Source organism: Octodon degus, unplaced genomic scaffold (assembly GCF_000260255.1).
Source record: "Octodon degus isolate 3935 unplaced genomic scaffold, OctDeg1.0 scaffold00238, whole genome shotgun sequence".
Taxonomy (NCBI): Eukaryota; Metazoa; Chordata; class Mammalia; order Rodentia; family Octodontidae; genus Octodon; species Octodon degus.
In genome coordinates, this window is record NW_004524814.1 from 3,228,339 (window position 1) to 3,244,860 (window position 16,522).

General features: G+C 39.0%; 1 protein-coding gene across 1 annotated transcript in view; it reads left to right on the forward strand.

Annotated features, from left to right (window-relative positions):
- Thbs4 (thrombospondin 4) overlaps positions 1–16,522 on the forward strand; it is a 65,580-nt gene that overhangs the window by 36,246 nt on the left and 12,812 nt on the right. Inside the window, exons 3-13 of the mRNA XM_012512601.2 lie at positions 720–967; positions 3,346–3,454; positions 3,819–3,901; positions 4,989–5,040; positions 5,232–5,434; positions 6,875–7,012; positions 10,023–10,091; positions 12,175–12,327; positions 15,531–15,635; positions 15,894–16,001; positions 16,220–16,379. Of these exons, the coding sequence (XP_012368055.2) occupies positions 720–967; positions 3,346–3,454; positions 3,819–3,901; positions 4,989–5,040; positions 5,232–5,434; positions 6,875–7,012; positions 10,023–10,091; positions 12,175–12,327; positions 15,531–15,635; positions 15,894–16,001; positions 16,220–16,379 (1,428 nt within the window). The remainder of the gene's footprint in view (positions 1–719; positions 968–3,345; positions 3,455–3,818; positions 3,902–4,988; positions 5,041–5,231; positions 5,435–6,874; positions 7,013–10,022; positions 10,092–12,174; positions 12,328–15,530; positions 15,636–15,893; positions 16,002–16,219; positions 16,380–16,522) is intronic.

Here is a 16,522-nt window from a genome sequence, read left to right on the forward strand (position 1 = left end):
TAAAGCAACTAAAGGCAGCCCTTGGTTTCATGGTAGTACTCAGTGAACAATTAAATTAGATTTTAATCTACTTTCTGATGAGGGTTCTTCTTTTTCATAAGTATATAAGTGTACTTACTGTTACATGAATAATTATTTTCAAATTTACTAATATTATGTGTTCCTCCATTAGAATAAGATTTCTTTAGGGGAGTGGGCTCTTGGCACTGACATTTTGGCATGTATTGTCCTTTTTAATCTTGATGTCCCTCTAAAACCTTATAGATGGAGTTTGGAAAGTGATTTAGTTATAGAAGCTTATAGTTAAGTTTCTAGTAAGAGGTAGCGTCTGGTCAGAAGAGGAGGGTCACTGTGGGTATGACCTGGAAGGTTATATCTTCCTCCCTTGACTCTTTTTTCTTTTTGCCACCCCACAAGTGGCTCTACTCTGCCATGTGCCTTTGCCATGCCATCCTGCCTTTGAGCCAATCAGCTATGGACTGAACTTTGGGCCAAAATAAACCTCTTCTCTAGGTTGCACCTATTGGGTTTTATGTCTCAGTGACACCACATCAAGGACAGTACTTGGCATTCACATTCAATCGTGTTGAAACAGTATTTGTAGTGATGAAATTCTTTGCTTCCATTCTTTCCAGTGACCTAGTCATGTGACCAGAGTGCTCAGTACAGAATTTGCTTTTGTCTTGACACATCATTCATTGATCTGTACTTGGTTCTAGCCATTCTACGTTATCTAAGAAATGATGGGAAGATACAGTTGGTAGTTTTCAACAACCTGCAGCTGGCTGATGGGAGGCGACACCGGATCCTCTTAAGGCTGACCAACTTACAGCAAGGAGCTGGCTCTATAGAGTTCTACCTGGACTGCACCCAAGTGGATTCTGCTCATGATCTCCCTAGAGCCTTTTCTGGCCTCTCCCAGAATCCTGAATCTATTGAGCTGAGGACTTTCCAGAGGAAGGCCCAGGTAGGAACCAAAGTAGAAGGATGAACTTCCATGGCACAGGAAGCACAGAGGTGTGTGCTAAGGAAAATGTCAGCTTATTTCTGTTCTGGGTCAGAGGGTCCATAGCTGGTTGCATATTTCAATTATCCAGGGATTTTGCAAAACACCTGCCAGAGAGCCACCCTCAAGGCAAGTTAATCAGAGGCACCAACATAAGAAATATTAGTTTCTTAACGAAATAAAGAAATTAAATACTGACTTCATTTTATAAGTCAGAATTGAAAGCTTCTGTTTTTTGCAATGATAAGTAGACCTTTTGGAGTTGACTTTTCCACTTGCAAAGTGAAAAAGGCATAGCTAAAATAAAAGTAATCATCTTCTTGTGATATGATTATCTATTCTCACTCTTTCTATAATCCTTTTAGTTTTTAATAAAAATAAAAAAGAATTGAAACTGCCAAGTGCAAGGAATAACATTTTTATAGCTATTGGCAGGAAATCCACTAAAAAAGAAATTTATTGCCAAGTTTGGTGGTACTTTCCTATAATTCCACTTGGGAGACTGCAGCAGGAGGATTGCCTTGAGTTTAAGACCAACTTGGGCTACATAAGTGAGTTCAAGGCCAGCCTGCACTAATAGCAAAATCCTACTTCAAACACAAAAACAAAAACAAAACCCGAAGAGGAACTTATTGCAATTTAGTTCTATGTAGTCTTAAAAAAACTCCCATCATGCCTATCTTCTGTATTATGGTGTTTATGGAATTATTTTTGACGCTCTTATCATTGTTATTAGTATCATTACACCTGCTACAGAAATTACCACTTACATTTCTTTTATAATTTTTGCACTAGAAAATGCTTGAGCTTAAGTGCTTAATGCTTAAAAAAGATACTCGTATCTTTTGTCCTTTCTAATAATTTATATCTTGTCATAGTTTTTGAATTTTTATCTGGTATAGATGTCAATGACAAAAATCTATTAACTATGTTCATCTGTTAGAGTCCATAATACTGTTTTCTAGCTCCCAATCATCATTTTTTCATTTCTATTTTATTATTTAGTTATATGTGCTTTGGTTGCAATCTGCTCTGCACTTTTGTTCAAAGAAGCAGGGTGTAAACACTGATCTCCATTACAAATACAATCCAAGAATCTGATCCTAGAATTTTGTACTTGAAAAGTAGGAAGCATTTGAATGCAACAACTCTCAAGAAATTGAATAGATAGATAGATAGATAGATAGATAGATAGATAGATAGATAGAGAGTTTCATATGGACTTATTTATATGTTGGAAAAAATAATGAATAGAAAAAGAATACCAACCTGAATCCTCAAACTGGCCCAAGTAATCAGAATGACAGTCAGAAGTTGTAACACTGACCATTTCAGAAATTGGTGCTCACAACCAAGCATCTCACTTTATGAAAGTCTGGACTGAGCTGTGACAAAGTCATGAGAAGCTATTCTCATGATATTTTCTCCAAAGCTCTGCTTGCTTGGACTGTCAACGGAGAAAAGAGACTTTGTCTTTGTAGTCACATACACATACAATAAGTTGATGAGTTAACCAATAGGCACACTCCAGGCATTTAGAATAGTATTGCGGGTGGAATTAGTCATGATTCTGACCTTATGGAGCTTAGAGTCTGATGTCCAATACAGCATCTCTCTCATCTTAGCATCTGTTGCATAAACCTTAACTTAGGTAAATTAAAAAGTAGAATTCCTTGAAAATTCTTAACATGCTCATTTGTAAAACAAGGATGATAGCTTTAATTAACAGTTAATACGTATCTTTTTGTTATACATAAATATGATTAAATGAATATGAACTTAGAAGATAAAGGAACAAGGATATTGATTTTGTTGCTGGCAATGATTGATATCAACTGGTAATGTAAAAAGTACAGTGCCAAGTTCTTAAAGATTATAGAATATACTGCATATTCATTCTCATAGCCCAAGGAAATCAGAGCTTTAAGAAAACCTGGAGCCAACACAACCTAAAAATATAAATGTTCACAATTGGGATCTGTACCTTATTACAGCCTAAACTTTATAAACAAGTTCCAGATCATTCTTAAAAGGCTCTTCCACAAACTAACTCACCATGGAGGAAAACAGCCTTTCCTCTCCTCAGCCACCTTGATGAACTTTCAGGTCATGTTGGATGCCAGCACTTTCTTAGGCTAGCTGCTTCCCTATTTTAAATCACAAGGATAGAGCTGACAGACTTTCAAAAAAATGTAAACCTCCAAAATTATGTAAGATGTTGATATCTGAGTGCAGTTTTTACATAGGTGTAATCCACTGTGAAAAGGTGTGTGACTCTGCAAGCATATTGGCTTTTGAATTGTGGCAGCAATCTGTGGTTTACATGTGATATCTTCCAGGACTTCTTGGAAGAGCTGAAGTTGGTAGTGCGGGGATCACTGATCCAAGTGGCCAGCCTGCAAGACTGTTTCCTGCAGCAGAGTGAGCCACAGGTTGCCACAAATACAGGTATGTTGGGGGTTCCAGGGAGGTTTGCACACTGGTCCACAATGGGGGTGGTCCTCATCCCCAAGAGGGGGCTGCCAAAAAACAATACAGCCTGACAGAGTGGATCTGCAAAAATCAGTCTTTTCTGCAAAATCCAGGGCAAGGAATCTTTTTGTTGTACTTTTATTTTTGTAACTCACATGAATTTGGACTAGCTTGACAGTGACTTAATCAACATTATTTTATTTGGTGAATTTGATAAATGACTATTAGTTAAGTGCAAATCCTAGGTTTTGTAATTATCTTGTCATTGTGGGAAATCGTTTGAGTTTGAGTCACTTAGAAATGATCATCATGTGCCTCACACTTTTTGTTACTCTTACAGGGGATTTTAATCGACAGTTCTTAGGTCAAATGACACAGCTAAATCAGCTACTGGGAGAGGTCAAAGATCTTCTGAGACAGCAGGTAACAAACAGGAAGTATCATGAAAAGAGTCCATTTCTTAGCAAAATAGTTCTGTGTACATGCTGTCTGAGATGTCACCCAGCACAGGCAGTGAGGGGGGTGGCCCCACCCAGCCTGCCATGCCTGGACTTAGCTGGATCATCCCTGGACATGGGGTCCTGTGTTTGCATGAACCCTCCATGGATCCAAGCAGACTGGGAGCCATCAAGAACTTCTGGAGCACTATGTGGTGTGATCAAAAACTACAGTGAATATTTAAATTTTTAAAACTTCATTATAATATAGAATACATTGTCATTAATTCTCCCATTGCTTTGAACAGACTCATGCTTTCATTCTTGCTATTTTCTGTGAATACCTTTAATTGTCCTGTCATAGCTTTCTCCATGTCCTGAATTAGTTCCAATCAAAAATGGTGATTTTGATATTGATAAAACAAGAAGTAGCATGATGCTAAATTCAGTGAATGTAAACCAGCTAAGAAACACATTGTAATATTTTTACAAGCCCACTTTTCTTTTGGGTGAAGGCCAGCAACAGTATTCATGCTATATATTTTTTTATCATATGTGTAAAGACACCATAAAAGAAGACTTCCAGAACTGCTTGAGAAAATGACAAGAACAATAGGTGTTTTGGATCTAAGGGACTATTTTGAGGGGATTTAATGGTGATGTGTTTTTTACTGTAATAAAATTTATTTATTTATTTATCTATTTATTTATTATGTATTTGGTACAGGGTCTCAGTACACAGCTCAGACTCATAAGTGATTCTCCTGTTTTCAGCCTCCCCAGTTCTGGGATTACATCATGCACCACCATGCCCAGACTGTTATTGGCTCAGCGTGCCCAGAAGTGGGGCCAACATAGCAAGCAGTACCAGGGATCAAACCCTGGTCCCTGTCCTTGCCTAACCAGGCTTTAGTTCACTGAGCTATCTTGCTGGCCCAATAAAATTTTTAATTTAAATATTTACATATGTTTTGGTCACACCTCATATTGTAAAAGTGTTTCTTAGACAACTGCATATGTATTTATTCCTTGGTTATACCAAGTAAACCTATTTTCCCTTCCCATTTCTGAAGGTCAAAGAAACTTCTTTTTTGAGAAACACCATTGCTGAATGCCAGGCCTGTGGTAAGTACTCGTTCTGAATTAGGTGGTATAGACTGGCAGAATACCTGAGGTGAGTCCACAGTGACTTTCATTTTGGCAGTTCTCCACAGGGTTGGAGGAAAGGGGGAAAAGTGTATTATGGAGCCAAATTTTGTTTTGTATCCTAGATCTATCCTGGTGGTGAAAGAACTTATAGATTACTGTTTTCCTAGGACCTCTAAGCTTTCAATCTCCAACTCCAAACACACTGGTGCCCCCAGCACCCCCAGCACCACCAACACGACCACCACGACGCTGTGACTCTACCCCGTGTTTCCAAGGTGTCCGATGTACCGACACCAGAGAGGGCTTCCAGTGTGGGCCTTGCCCTGAGGGCTATACAGGAAATGGGATCATCTGCTCTGATGTTGATGAGGTACAAGTTTTGGGGAAGAGGTCTCCAAAGTAATACCACACCTAACAGCTTCTGGTAAAAGGAGCTAAAGTGATGATTCATGGATGACTCCAGTTGTCCTCCAGTCTCCATAAGAAAACTACTTCCTCTGAATGCTTGGAGACCTGAGACACAGTGGGCAGTGGGAGGAAGAAAGCATGACACACACTTGTCTGTCACTTCTCTGTTTCTGGATTCTTATGGTCTGTGATGCTATACTTTTATGATTTCTGCTCTGCACCCTAACAGTTGCAGCAATTATTTTTTCTAAACAGTGTGTGTTAAGATTTTGCTTTTCTTATGTTTTTGCAAATGTGGGAGAGGGGCATCTGTGCAAGAGTGTACTTCAGGAGTGACAACCAACAATCACCCCAGCAAGATTTGTTGGTGAGGCCTGTAACCCCAGTAGCACACAGTGACCAGAGATGGAACCAGTGAGGGCACAATCAGCCAACATTCAGGTCATTCAGGTTGTGTGAGCAGTAGGCAGGTCCTTAATGGCCATGTGTCTAAGACCGTGGTTAGCAGGTCACAAGTCCAATTGTAAAGCAGTGTCCATAGAATGTTGCTAGACTGCACCAAAACACGCTTTTCCCTTCCCATCAGCCAGAGTAAGGCTGGCAAGAGATGTGCAGGAAGAAGGGCTTGCAGGGAGTTGAGATGCAGTGGCATCCGGGGACCCTGCAGCTTCTGGTAGTGCCCACTGATCACTTCCTGTTGGTAATCAATTCAAATGGTCTTAGTGATCCCATGACTAGAGAACCACCTGTACATGTTTCACACAATAGTACTCAGTTTTTAGTCTGTGAACTGGAATTTTTCTCCCCTTCTGAAAGAGCAGTAAGTGAAGTTATGTTTTTTACAGTAGTTGAAGTTTTAAAAAAGAAAGGATCAGAGCCAATCACTTGGACTGTCAGATCTCCAGAATAGCTATGGCCTTGGTTGGTCAGGAATGCAGGCACAGACCTGAGAAAGCTCATCTTCCTGACACAGCACTGGGCATGGCTTGATCTTTGATGGCAAGTCTTTCCATTTGAGGAAATGCCTTGGGAGTCAATGATAGCCATCTCACAAACAATTAAGGGACCAATCCTTCCACTGGGATATTTAAACTCCAAGTTAGAACATCAGGGGCTTACTGCACTGGAGGCTGGGAGTAATCTGGCTAATGGTCCTGATCATTTGAATTTCCATGTGCCATTATCCTGTAGTGTAGCAAAACCACAGTAGTGTAAAAGTGATCCTCATATCAGATGAATCAGGGCTTCAGTGATTAACTATTAAGTTAGAAGACTTAATTTCTTATCATTTTTCCCATCAAAAATATAGTTAAATGAGTAAATGAGAATGCTCACATAGACAAGGGAGATTTTAAGAATGTGTTCTCCATATGGCTAAAGACTGAATTGTTTTTTCCTCTAGTGCAAATATCACCCCTGCTATCCAGGTGTGCGCTGCATAAATTTAACTCCTGGCTTCAGATGTGATGCCTGCCTTGTGGGCTTTATGGGGCCTATGGTACAGGGAGTTGGAATAAATTTTGCCAAGTCAAACAAGCAGGTGAGCCAAAGTTATGGTTTTTATTCATTTTTTCCTCGTAACAACAAATTTTCAACTCTTCAGCATAATCCTTTTCTTCTTAGAGCCTATGCCATGTGGGATGTCATGGTGCACATTGGGAAGTTTTCCAACTCATTTCTGAGGATATATGCTAGTAAATTCTGGAAGAGAGAAAGTTGTCAAAGTTGGGATAATAAAGTATTACTAGATAAACAGTGACAGGGCAATATGGCATGATCTTTGTTGATAGCATTTGGACATTCTGTCCACCAGAATAGCTTGAGACTCAGAGAAGCAAATAAAAGCTTTGAAAAATTAAGTCCCTTTTATCAAACCACTGTCACCAATCAAAAGCTATCTTAGAGGATTTCAGGAGTAGAAATATCCCCTGAGGGAAGCTGCTCTTTTTCTTATATGTCATAAATTGCCATAAACCACTAGAATACTACATGACAGTCTCCATTTATTTCCAAATGTTCTATACTCTGGTCATTATTTAACTGACTATGAAATTCTTTTTGATGTCTTCAATCCTTAAAGATATTTGATCTATAAATATATTTTACTACCTTAGGGAAATGATTAGCTTTGAAGAAGGGCAAGGCTTTTATTATTTCCTTGCTGCCTATCAAGGAATTCTAGATGGTATGAATTACCTAGATTACAGAAAAGATGCAACCCAACACAGCAATGACAAGGGACATTAGAGAAATGAGCCCCAAGCTTTTCTTCTCCTGTGAAGACAAACATTTCCAAGATTAAGCAAAAGAAAACAGACAAAATGAAATATAGAGTCCTGACATGAGCCAGCAAGGCCATTTTTTCAGCACATTTCTAACAATATGATAGGTGAAACTGAGGTAGAAGAGAGACACTTTGTGAAAACTTCACGGTAAATTTGAATGCATTATCAAGGTCAAAAGAAATCGAAGGAAGTATTGCAACTTCTAGAAACAAAAAGGAAAAATCATATCTGTAAATAGAAACTGATTCATAGACACTCATAGGTATGCATCCTAGGAATGGCAGGTGGGCTTAAAGTGTATTCAGAAAACATAGTTTGAAATTTATTTATTTATTTATTTATTTATTTATTTATTTATTTATTTGAACCAGCGATTGAACTCAGGCCTTTGTGCTTGCCAGGGAAGCATTTAGTTTACTGAGCTATCTCCCCAGCCCCTAGCTTGAAATTTAAAAAGATCCAGAACCCTGTGTAAAGCCAGAAGCTCCCAAAAAACTATCCTCTTCACTGCATGGAGATGGGAAACCTTTGCTAGTCTTAAGGAAAAACAGGGAAACTTGATTTCAGCTTTGGGATATGGGAAACAAAAATGAAAACTGCCCATCATAAAGCAAGTCTCTAACTTTGTACCACATATAGTTATGAGCTCCAAATCTATGTTACACATATGATACAGGAATGTACAATAAAATTTCTTATAAATATCAGTCATTAGAGCAGTCAAATTGAGGCCCTTGATTAAAGTCAAAGATATACCATGGTTGGAGGCATTTCAAAATTCAAGGCCTAGTGGAGTGTCTCTAGGCAAAATCTGGGCATTACTAAGGATATATTTATGAAGTAGTAGTTTATGTGAAGAAACCACTATGAGGAGATATTAGAATAAACTTTAAAGGCTAAAGAGATAAAAGAAGGTGGGGCCGGGGAGATGGCTCAGTAGAATAAGAACTTCCCTGGCAAGCACAAAGGCCTGAGTTCAATGCCCTGTTCTGAAAGAGAGAGAGAGAGAGAGAGAGAGAGAGAGAGAGAGAGAGAGAGAGAGAAATAGATATCATAATTTAAAAACAGAACCAAAAAAAGAACATTATGGAAAGGCAAGTTTGAAAAATACTCAAATAAATTTTATCAGTGAAAGATATAACCATTGAATTTAAAGACTCAGAGAGGGCCAGGGAGATGGCTCAGTAGAATAAGTGCTTCCCTAGCAAGAGCAAGGGCCTGAATTTAATCCCTGGTTCTGCCAAAATAAAAAAAAGAATTTAAAGACTTAGTAGATAGATGAAACAGAGTAGACTCAGCTAACTGGAAATAGAAAGGCTGAGAGATAATTCTAAGAAAAACTTCCAGAAAGAAACACTTGAAAATAAATGTATGAAAATTATAAACAAGAAAGTATGGGTCAATCTTAATATGCTGAGCTGTAAAATGCTCAAGTCAACAACTTCTGACATTGCCAGTCCTACGGATAACCCACTACTATTATGGACTACTGGACTATATTGGATTATTTTGCTGAATTCACGTAGCTATAATATTTAAATGGCAATGGAATACCCATCTCTGACTAAACTAAACAAAAAAAGAGGATATAAATGAAGGACCATTTTGTATCTGTATATGCAAAATAGTTAAGATAGATATACAGCAACTTTCTCTTAATTGAATGACAAGAAAGATTTGCACTAATAGTGTTTGGACATGATATCATGTCTACATCTTGTACTATGAAGACAACAATATGCAGTGTATTAATTATTGTAACTGTCCTACTAAGCTGTTTTGAAACTGTCTCATTGCTATTTGTTTCTCAATAAAATTAATTTAAAAAAATAAGTGTGCATCATAAAGATTAGTGAGAAAGCACAATATATCTTGACTGATAGTTGTAAATAAAAAACAGAAATAAAAACTGGAGAAAAAACTGAGAATTTTCTAGAATTAAAGAAAGATAGGACCTTAGAGACAGAAGTACATTGAGTCCCAGGCAGAATTAAAAATAAAATACTTGCCTATCTGAAAAGTGGAACAAATAAGTTATAAAAAAATGATCTTTTCTGAACAATTCTAAATACCATGATGGTTATTACCATCTGCAATTAAATGAAATACAGACCGATGCAAAGTCCCAGAAACAACTAATTTTCAGATGCTGCTCTTCCTGAAATTCTCTGTCTTCACTTTGCACAAAGATGTCAAAGCAGGAAATGCTATCTGGGTTGCTAGCTTGGTGGCAAGCCTCTGACTGTCCTTCACCTTTTCTGTTAGATGTGCACTGATGTTGATGAGTGTCGAAATGGAGCCTGTGTTCCCAATTCTGTCTGTATCAACACTCTGGTAAGTACATCAAAGCAGTTCCTGAAAAAAAAAAAAAAAAAGAAAAAGCAGTTCCTGAAACAAGTGTGTACTTAGGGATCACAACCCCCAAGCGCAGGTAGAACATAGGAAAATCACACATGGTTGTCAGGGTTAAGGCCAAAGTGCATACCAAAGATGTGTTTACTATAAGAGTTATTTTACAAGTAATTATTTGTATAATAGCAATTTTATAACTGCTTAAAGTTGGTTATTTTCTATCAAAATTGTATTATTGGGCTCATAGGTAGCTGTTTACTAAATATAATATTGCTCGCCTTTAAAAACATGAAAAGACTGTTAGTTCATATTAATAGTTCAGTATTTCACTAGTGAGTACATAATCCCTAAACAGTATTCTTTATTTTCATAAAACTATACAAGTGTCGTTGGGTGTGGTGGCACATGTCTGCAATCCCTGAACTTGGGAGGCTGAGGCCAGAAAATCACCATGAGTTTGAGGCCAGCCTACGCTACATAGTGAATTCAAATACAGCCTGAACACATAATGAGACTATCTTAACAAGCCTAAACCAAAACCAAAACCTAAAACAAGCAAAATACAAACAAAAAAGCTTTCTGGAGTCATTTGTATTAAAGTGCTGAGCACTTAGCAAACTCTATAATTTAAATGTTCGGATATGGATTTTATTTCTGAAAGTTCCTGTCAAAAGGATGAAAGATGTAACAGAGTATACTACGGACAGAATTATTGATTTCATGTGCAACTATTTTTAACTTACTGTACAACTCTAGGAAAGTTAATTCTTAGATTCCACATTTCTTTGTATATAAAGTCTTTTATAGGTACCAAATTATTCATTTAATCTACAACAACCCTATGAAAAGACACTATAACTATCCCTACTTTACATTTGGAGAGACTAAAAGATTCTAAGGGTCATTAAACTTCCAGTTGACCTACATAGCCTGAGTTCCTGTGCAACATGTTACCTATTTAGGAATATGCCAGGCTTTATTCACTGCTTAGTTCTTTACCAGAACAAACGGGGTCTGCAAAAATAAATTTGGGAATCCTCAGTAGGGCATAGAAGCCCAGGGAATCAATCCCCAATGTAAGTAGACAAAGGAAAAAAAGCAGAAGAGAAGAAAAGGAGCAAGGTGACAGCATGCCCAATGAGGACAGTAAATCAAGAAAAATCTTTGAAAAGTATCCTTTGGACTTGCCAATCAATAGGTCCTGAGCGACTAAAATCATTAAAGTGTAATTTTATGGCTCTTTCATGGTATGTAATTTTATCTCAATAAAGCTTTATAGTATGAATAAGTTCTAAGCCATGGTAAGTATACTTAATAAAATTGTATTGTATATTAATATTTCCTAAGAGGGAGCAGACCTTGAGTATTTTCACCAAAGTGAGAAAAAAGATGTGTGTTAAGTAGCTGAGAATTATGATACAATCTATCCATTTAACATACTGCATGCATTATATACAATTTTCTTCTTCAATTAAACTTTAAGAAAAATAAAAAAAATATTTAAAAAACTTTTAATGAACATATGTACAAACTCAAATTTATTTTAAAAAGAGGTCCTGGCTGGCCCTAAAGCCCCACGGCAGAAGAGCTGACAGCAAAATTGCCATGCTTCTTCTTTGGTAGCAGGCTCCTCATCAAGAGTTCACCATGCAAACCACAAACAGTGCTCACTGTGGCCATGTCTTTGTCATTCAATTACAAAAGTGCCAAGAACAATAAAGAAATTCAAGTCATCTCCCTGTCTGGTCACTACCTCTGAGAGCATTACTGGGCCTTGAGCCCCAGTTTTACCCTCAGCAGTGGAGCTGTGAGTCAGTGTGGCTGGCTCCACACCAGCTCCCTCCATGTTCAGTTCCAGCTCTTCATGTCTACAGGGCAAGTGGCTGTTTCCAGTTTGATGGTCTCCCCAACAGTTACATGATCACAGAAGACTTATATGCAAGCTGAGAGGCAGGCACAGACTCCATTGAGTCCTGGCCTCACTGAGTCTACAGAAAGTACAACAGTTGCACCTGTGTCCTCAGGTGTCAGCCTTGCCTCATCATGTTATCTTTATCTCTTACAGGGATCTTATCGCTGTGGGCCTTGCAAGCCAGGGTACATTGGTGATCAGACAAGGGGCTGCAAAACAGAAAGAAATTGCAAAAATCCAGAGCTGAACCCTTGCAGTGTGAATGCACAGTGCATTGAAGAGAGGCAAGGGGATGTGACATGTGTGGTAAGTTGTGTGTTTGCTTGTGGTATTATTATCACTCTTTCATTTTCAATATCACCTTTCTAGGTTCTCCTTTCATCAGGATAGAAAAGCTCTAAAATAGAAATAGGGCAATCAAGTTGAGTGCAGACTGTAATAGTAACAGGGTCAGCCAACTTCCAGTTGTTTTTTCTCTCCCCTGTTCAGAGTGTGACAACACCCCCTTGGACAGATGGGCAGTGGGCACCAGTGGCCACCTTCCATGGAAAGATCCAGTGGCAGGGCAGTGAAGGCCTCCTCTCATCCCCTTCTGCCTTGTCAACCTGTTAATTTACTTTATAAGCATATTACTGTCATTCCTAACTGTCCTCATCCTCAATCTGGAATAAAAGATAGGCACTGAATGGGTGTCAGTGCAAGGGTGGGAGGTTATTGTAAAAACTTAGAGGGAAACTTCCTGTCTATTGCTGGTCATCATTCTTGGGGCCCGCTTCATGCCACCACAGGGACAGCTTAGTGAGTGGTCACACTTCCTGCCCATTCCTTGGCCCTGGAGTCACTCTGAGCAGAAAGGGGCTGAACAAAGGGCAGAGCAGCTATGTGTGACATGTGGCTCTTTGTGTAGAAATGTGCCCATTATCATCCTGTCACACTGGCAAGTCAGCACTTTGCCTAATTAACTCACATCTCACTGAGGGGCAGGTCCTCAGCGGGTTATCTTGGCCAATTCCTGATGATCACCTCTGAACAGTAGCATGGGATCCCAGCAGTGATCAGACCTTTAGAACTCAAATTTAGACTTTGTCTTTATGCCTGGACTTTTTTCTAGAATAAGCAAATCATTTTATAAGTGGCAAAAATAAAAGAGTAAAAAATAAGTAAAAGTAGTAAGTATAATAAAGTCAGTCCTCTTTGGCAGTACAGATATTCTAGAGCAAGGTCAAGGTGAATGAATGTGCTGTCAGAGGGGGACAAAACAACAATCTCCCCCATTCCTATTGCTTTTGCATTTTTTTTTTTTTTTTTTGGCTAAAAAGTCATTGAGATGCAAGTATGTATCTGTGTGTAAATCCTCACTTTCTGTGAACAAATGGATGAATTCCCTCAGCGGGTGAGTGAAGGGGCTCATGTTTTTGGATTTGTAATAAGGCAAAATGACAGATGGTAAAGGATTATTAACTTGGTGTAACAATAAAATAATTTAATCTGCCAGGAGAGGGTTCATTAAAAATGTATTTGTTCCTAGAAGAAATTTTTTCCTCTTTAAAATGAGTCAAAGACCAGAGCCTGTGGCTGAATATCCCTAGCTTCCTGCAGTCAATGCAGGGGCCTCTGAATGGAAATGGACTTTTTGGGAAGAGGTTCTTTGGAACCGACCTTCTTCTCTCCATCCCTGTCTGAGTGATCAGTGATGAGAACACTGGCTGCAGCTGCAGAGCCACTGTTCTGGATGGATTTATGCTGATTAGACAAGCCAAAAAAATTTCTCATGTACTCATGTCTGCTTGTCTGCTTCTCCCTGGTGCTCACTCTCACGTTCTTTCCCTTAACTCTTACTTTAGGTTGCAGATCCACTTTTCTTCCAGTTGACCTTCTGACTCAGTCTTTTTTTCCACATCACTCTTTCCATTCTTCTTTCCTTCCTGGGGAGTTTTCTTGGTCTGGAGCTGATTTGAAGGCACGATTTCATACCCAAGACCCTTCTGGAATGGTCTTGTCTACTAATACAGAATATCAGAGAAAGAACACAAAAGGGCACTTTAACCACATATAAATGACAAAGATCACTGGAATAGGATGGCTTGAGGCTAAATTTCACAGCTTTCAGAGCCTGAGCAGGGACAGAACCTCCCTGAACTTTCATGACTCTTTGGTAAGAAAGAATGATGAAGCCAGGCAGGCTGGTGTGTGACTATAATCTCAGCACTCTGAGACACTGAGGCTAGAGGATGTTGAGTTTTATCCTAGCCTGGGAAACTTCACAATTTAGATCTTATCAAAAAGTACAAAGCGGGGCTGGGAACATAGCTCACTGGCACAATGCCTGCCTGTTAAACGTGAGGTCCTGAGTTTGATTCCCAGTCTCTGCCCACCAAACAGTAGAGCAGATGCTGAGGATGAGGGTGTAGCTCAGAGTAAAGGCCCTGAGTTCAATCCCCAGTACAAAACAAACAAACTGTAATGCTGACTGGCAGCATCATTGATCAGTGTAAGGCTACTAGCACAGAATAACTGTTATTTTCATGCCTGTTCTTCTTACAGTCAAAGGATGCTTTCTGCTGCTGGTAGCAGTAGGACTCCAAACTAGACATCTGTGGGAGGTAGAGATACAAAATCCCAGCAGTGCACCAGTGGAAAGCTTTTTTTACTAAGATAAAGGAATGTAGACAGAGATAAAGCACCTTGGACAGGTCCCCCTTTGGTGGAAAGGGGGACCATATCCATAAGACTATGTTATATTCAGAAAGATCACACCATCGCTAAAAATGATAAGGAAAGCATTACAAATGGCTAAGGGCCATCCCTGCAAACCAGGTACCTGCTTATTCAAGATGGATACTTCATTCAATTCATTTCCAATGGAAAAAAATTGTATAATCATGTGTAGATTTGACTATAACTCAAATTATAAATACAGTTACCCTTTGAACCAGGAGTTCCATGCAATAAATAATAACATAAAAATGACTAAGACACCAGAATTATTTCTGACAGCATTATTTAAAAAAGGAGAGCCAGCCACTGGTGGAAAACTGGTTGAATTAACTGAGGCATGTCCACATAACCTTACATGTGGTATGTCTATTGCCATTAAAAAGAATGTCATGAATCTATCTGGAGTGATATAGAAAGAGTTCCAAAACAGAACATTGAGCTTAAAAATAAATCAAAACCCACAGCAGTGCATACACATGTATGTGTACTACCATGTGTGTAAAAGCTCTGTGTACTTGCTTGTTTATACATGGCTATCTCCAACAGGGACATAAGAAAATGTTGCTTCAACTCAGCCTTGGGATCAGGGATGTGAAGGAGATTATTCATCTCCTCATGTGAATTTTGAAGCTTGAACCATTAGACTATTCATATGCAGTTAAACTGTTTTAAATCTCACCAACTGTTGGGTTCAAGACTATCTCTTGGGGATACACAGGGGAACAAAGACCCTTGTTTGCCCTTGGCTCAGGCTCAGCTTCCTAGGCCTCTTATGTGCTTTTCCTTCACAGTGTGGAGTTGGATGGGCTGGTGATGGCTTTGTCTGCGGAAGAGATGTGGACATAGACAGTTATCCTGATGAAGAACTTCCATGCTCTGCTAGAAACTGCAAAAAAGTAAGGAGGGTGAGGTGGGTGTGTTATGTGTATGGGGGGAGGGTACACACACAGGTACTGTGGCTTTCCAAAACCACATCTTCTATGGGGGAGAGGTTCTATGATGTCCATTTAAATTGCATTAAAAAAACTGCATCTCAAGCGAAGCAAATCAGCTGCCAAAAATAAAGCTTGACGGCTCCATCTATGGAAATCAGAAATAGTTTTTGATGTAAAACACAGATGTAGGATACCACTCTGACCTGTTTTACTCCTTAGGACAACTGCAAGTATGTGCCAAATTCTGGGCAAGAAGATGCAGATGGAGATGGCATTGGAGATGCTTGTGATGAAGATGCTGATGGAGATGGAATCTTGAATGAGCAGGTAGCTGCTTTGTGGGGAGGGCCTGTGAACTGCTGCCTACCAGAAATAATGAAAGAAAGCTCAGGAAGACAACTATGTTAATCACCCCCAATCCTTGTTTCCACAGTACTGCAACTTGTTCTTCTACAAGATTCACAAATGTTTAAAATATAACCCTTGTGGACTTGGGGGACCAGTATTCTTCCCACTTGTAATAGAACAATTGTCACTTCTTTTAGGATAACTGTGTCCTGACTCATAATGTGGATCAAAGAAACAGTGACAAAGACATCTTTGGAGATGCCTGTGACAACTGCCGGAATATCTTAAATAATGACCAGAGAGACACTGATGGAGATGGAAGAGGAGATGCTTGTGATGACGACATGGATGGAGATGGTGGATTTGCTTTTCTTTGTCTTTTCTTTGGAATCCATTTGTCTGTTTGGCCTTGTCTTTTGTTAGGAATAGAATTGCTGACTCAGGTCTCTCTCGCTGCTTGTTCTCCCCTAGCAGGTATCTACACACCCATATCTGACCAT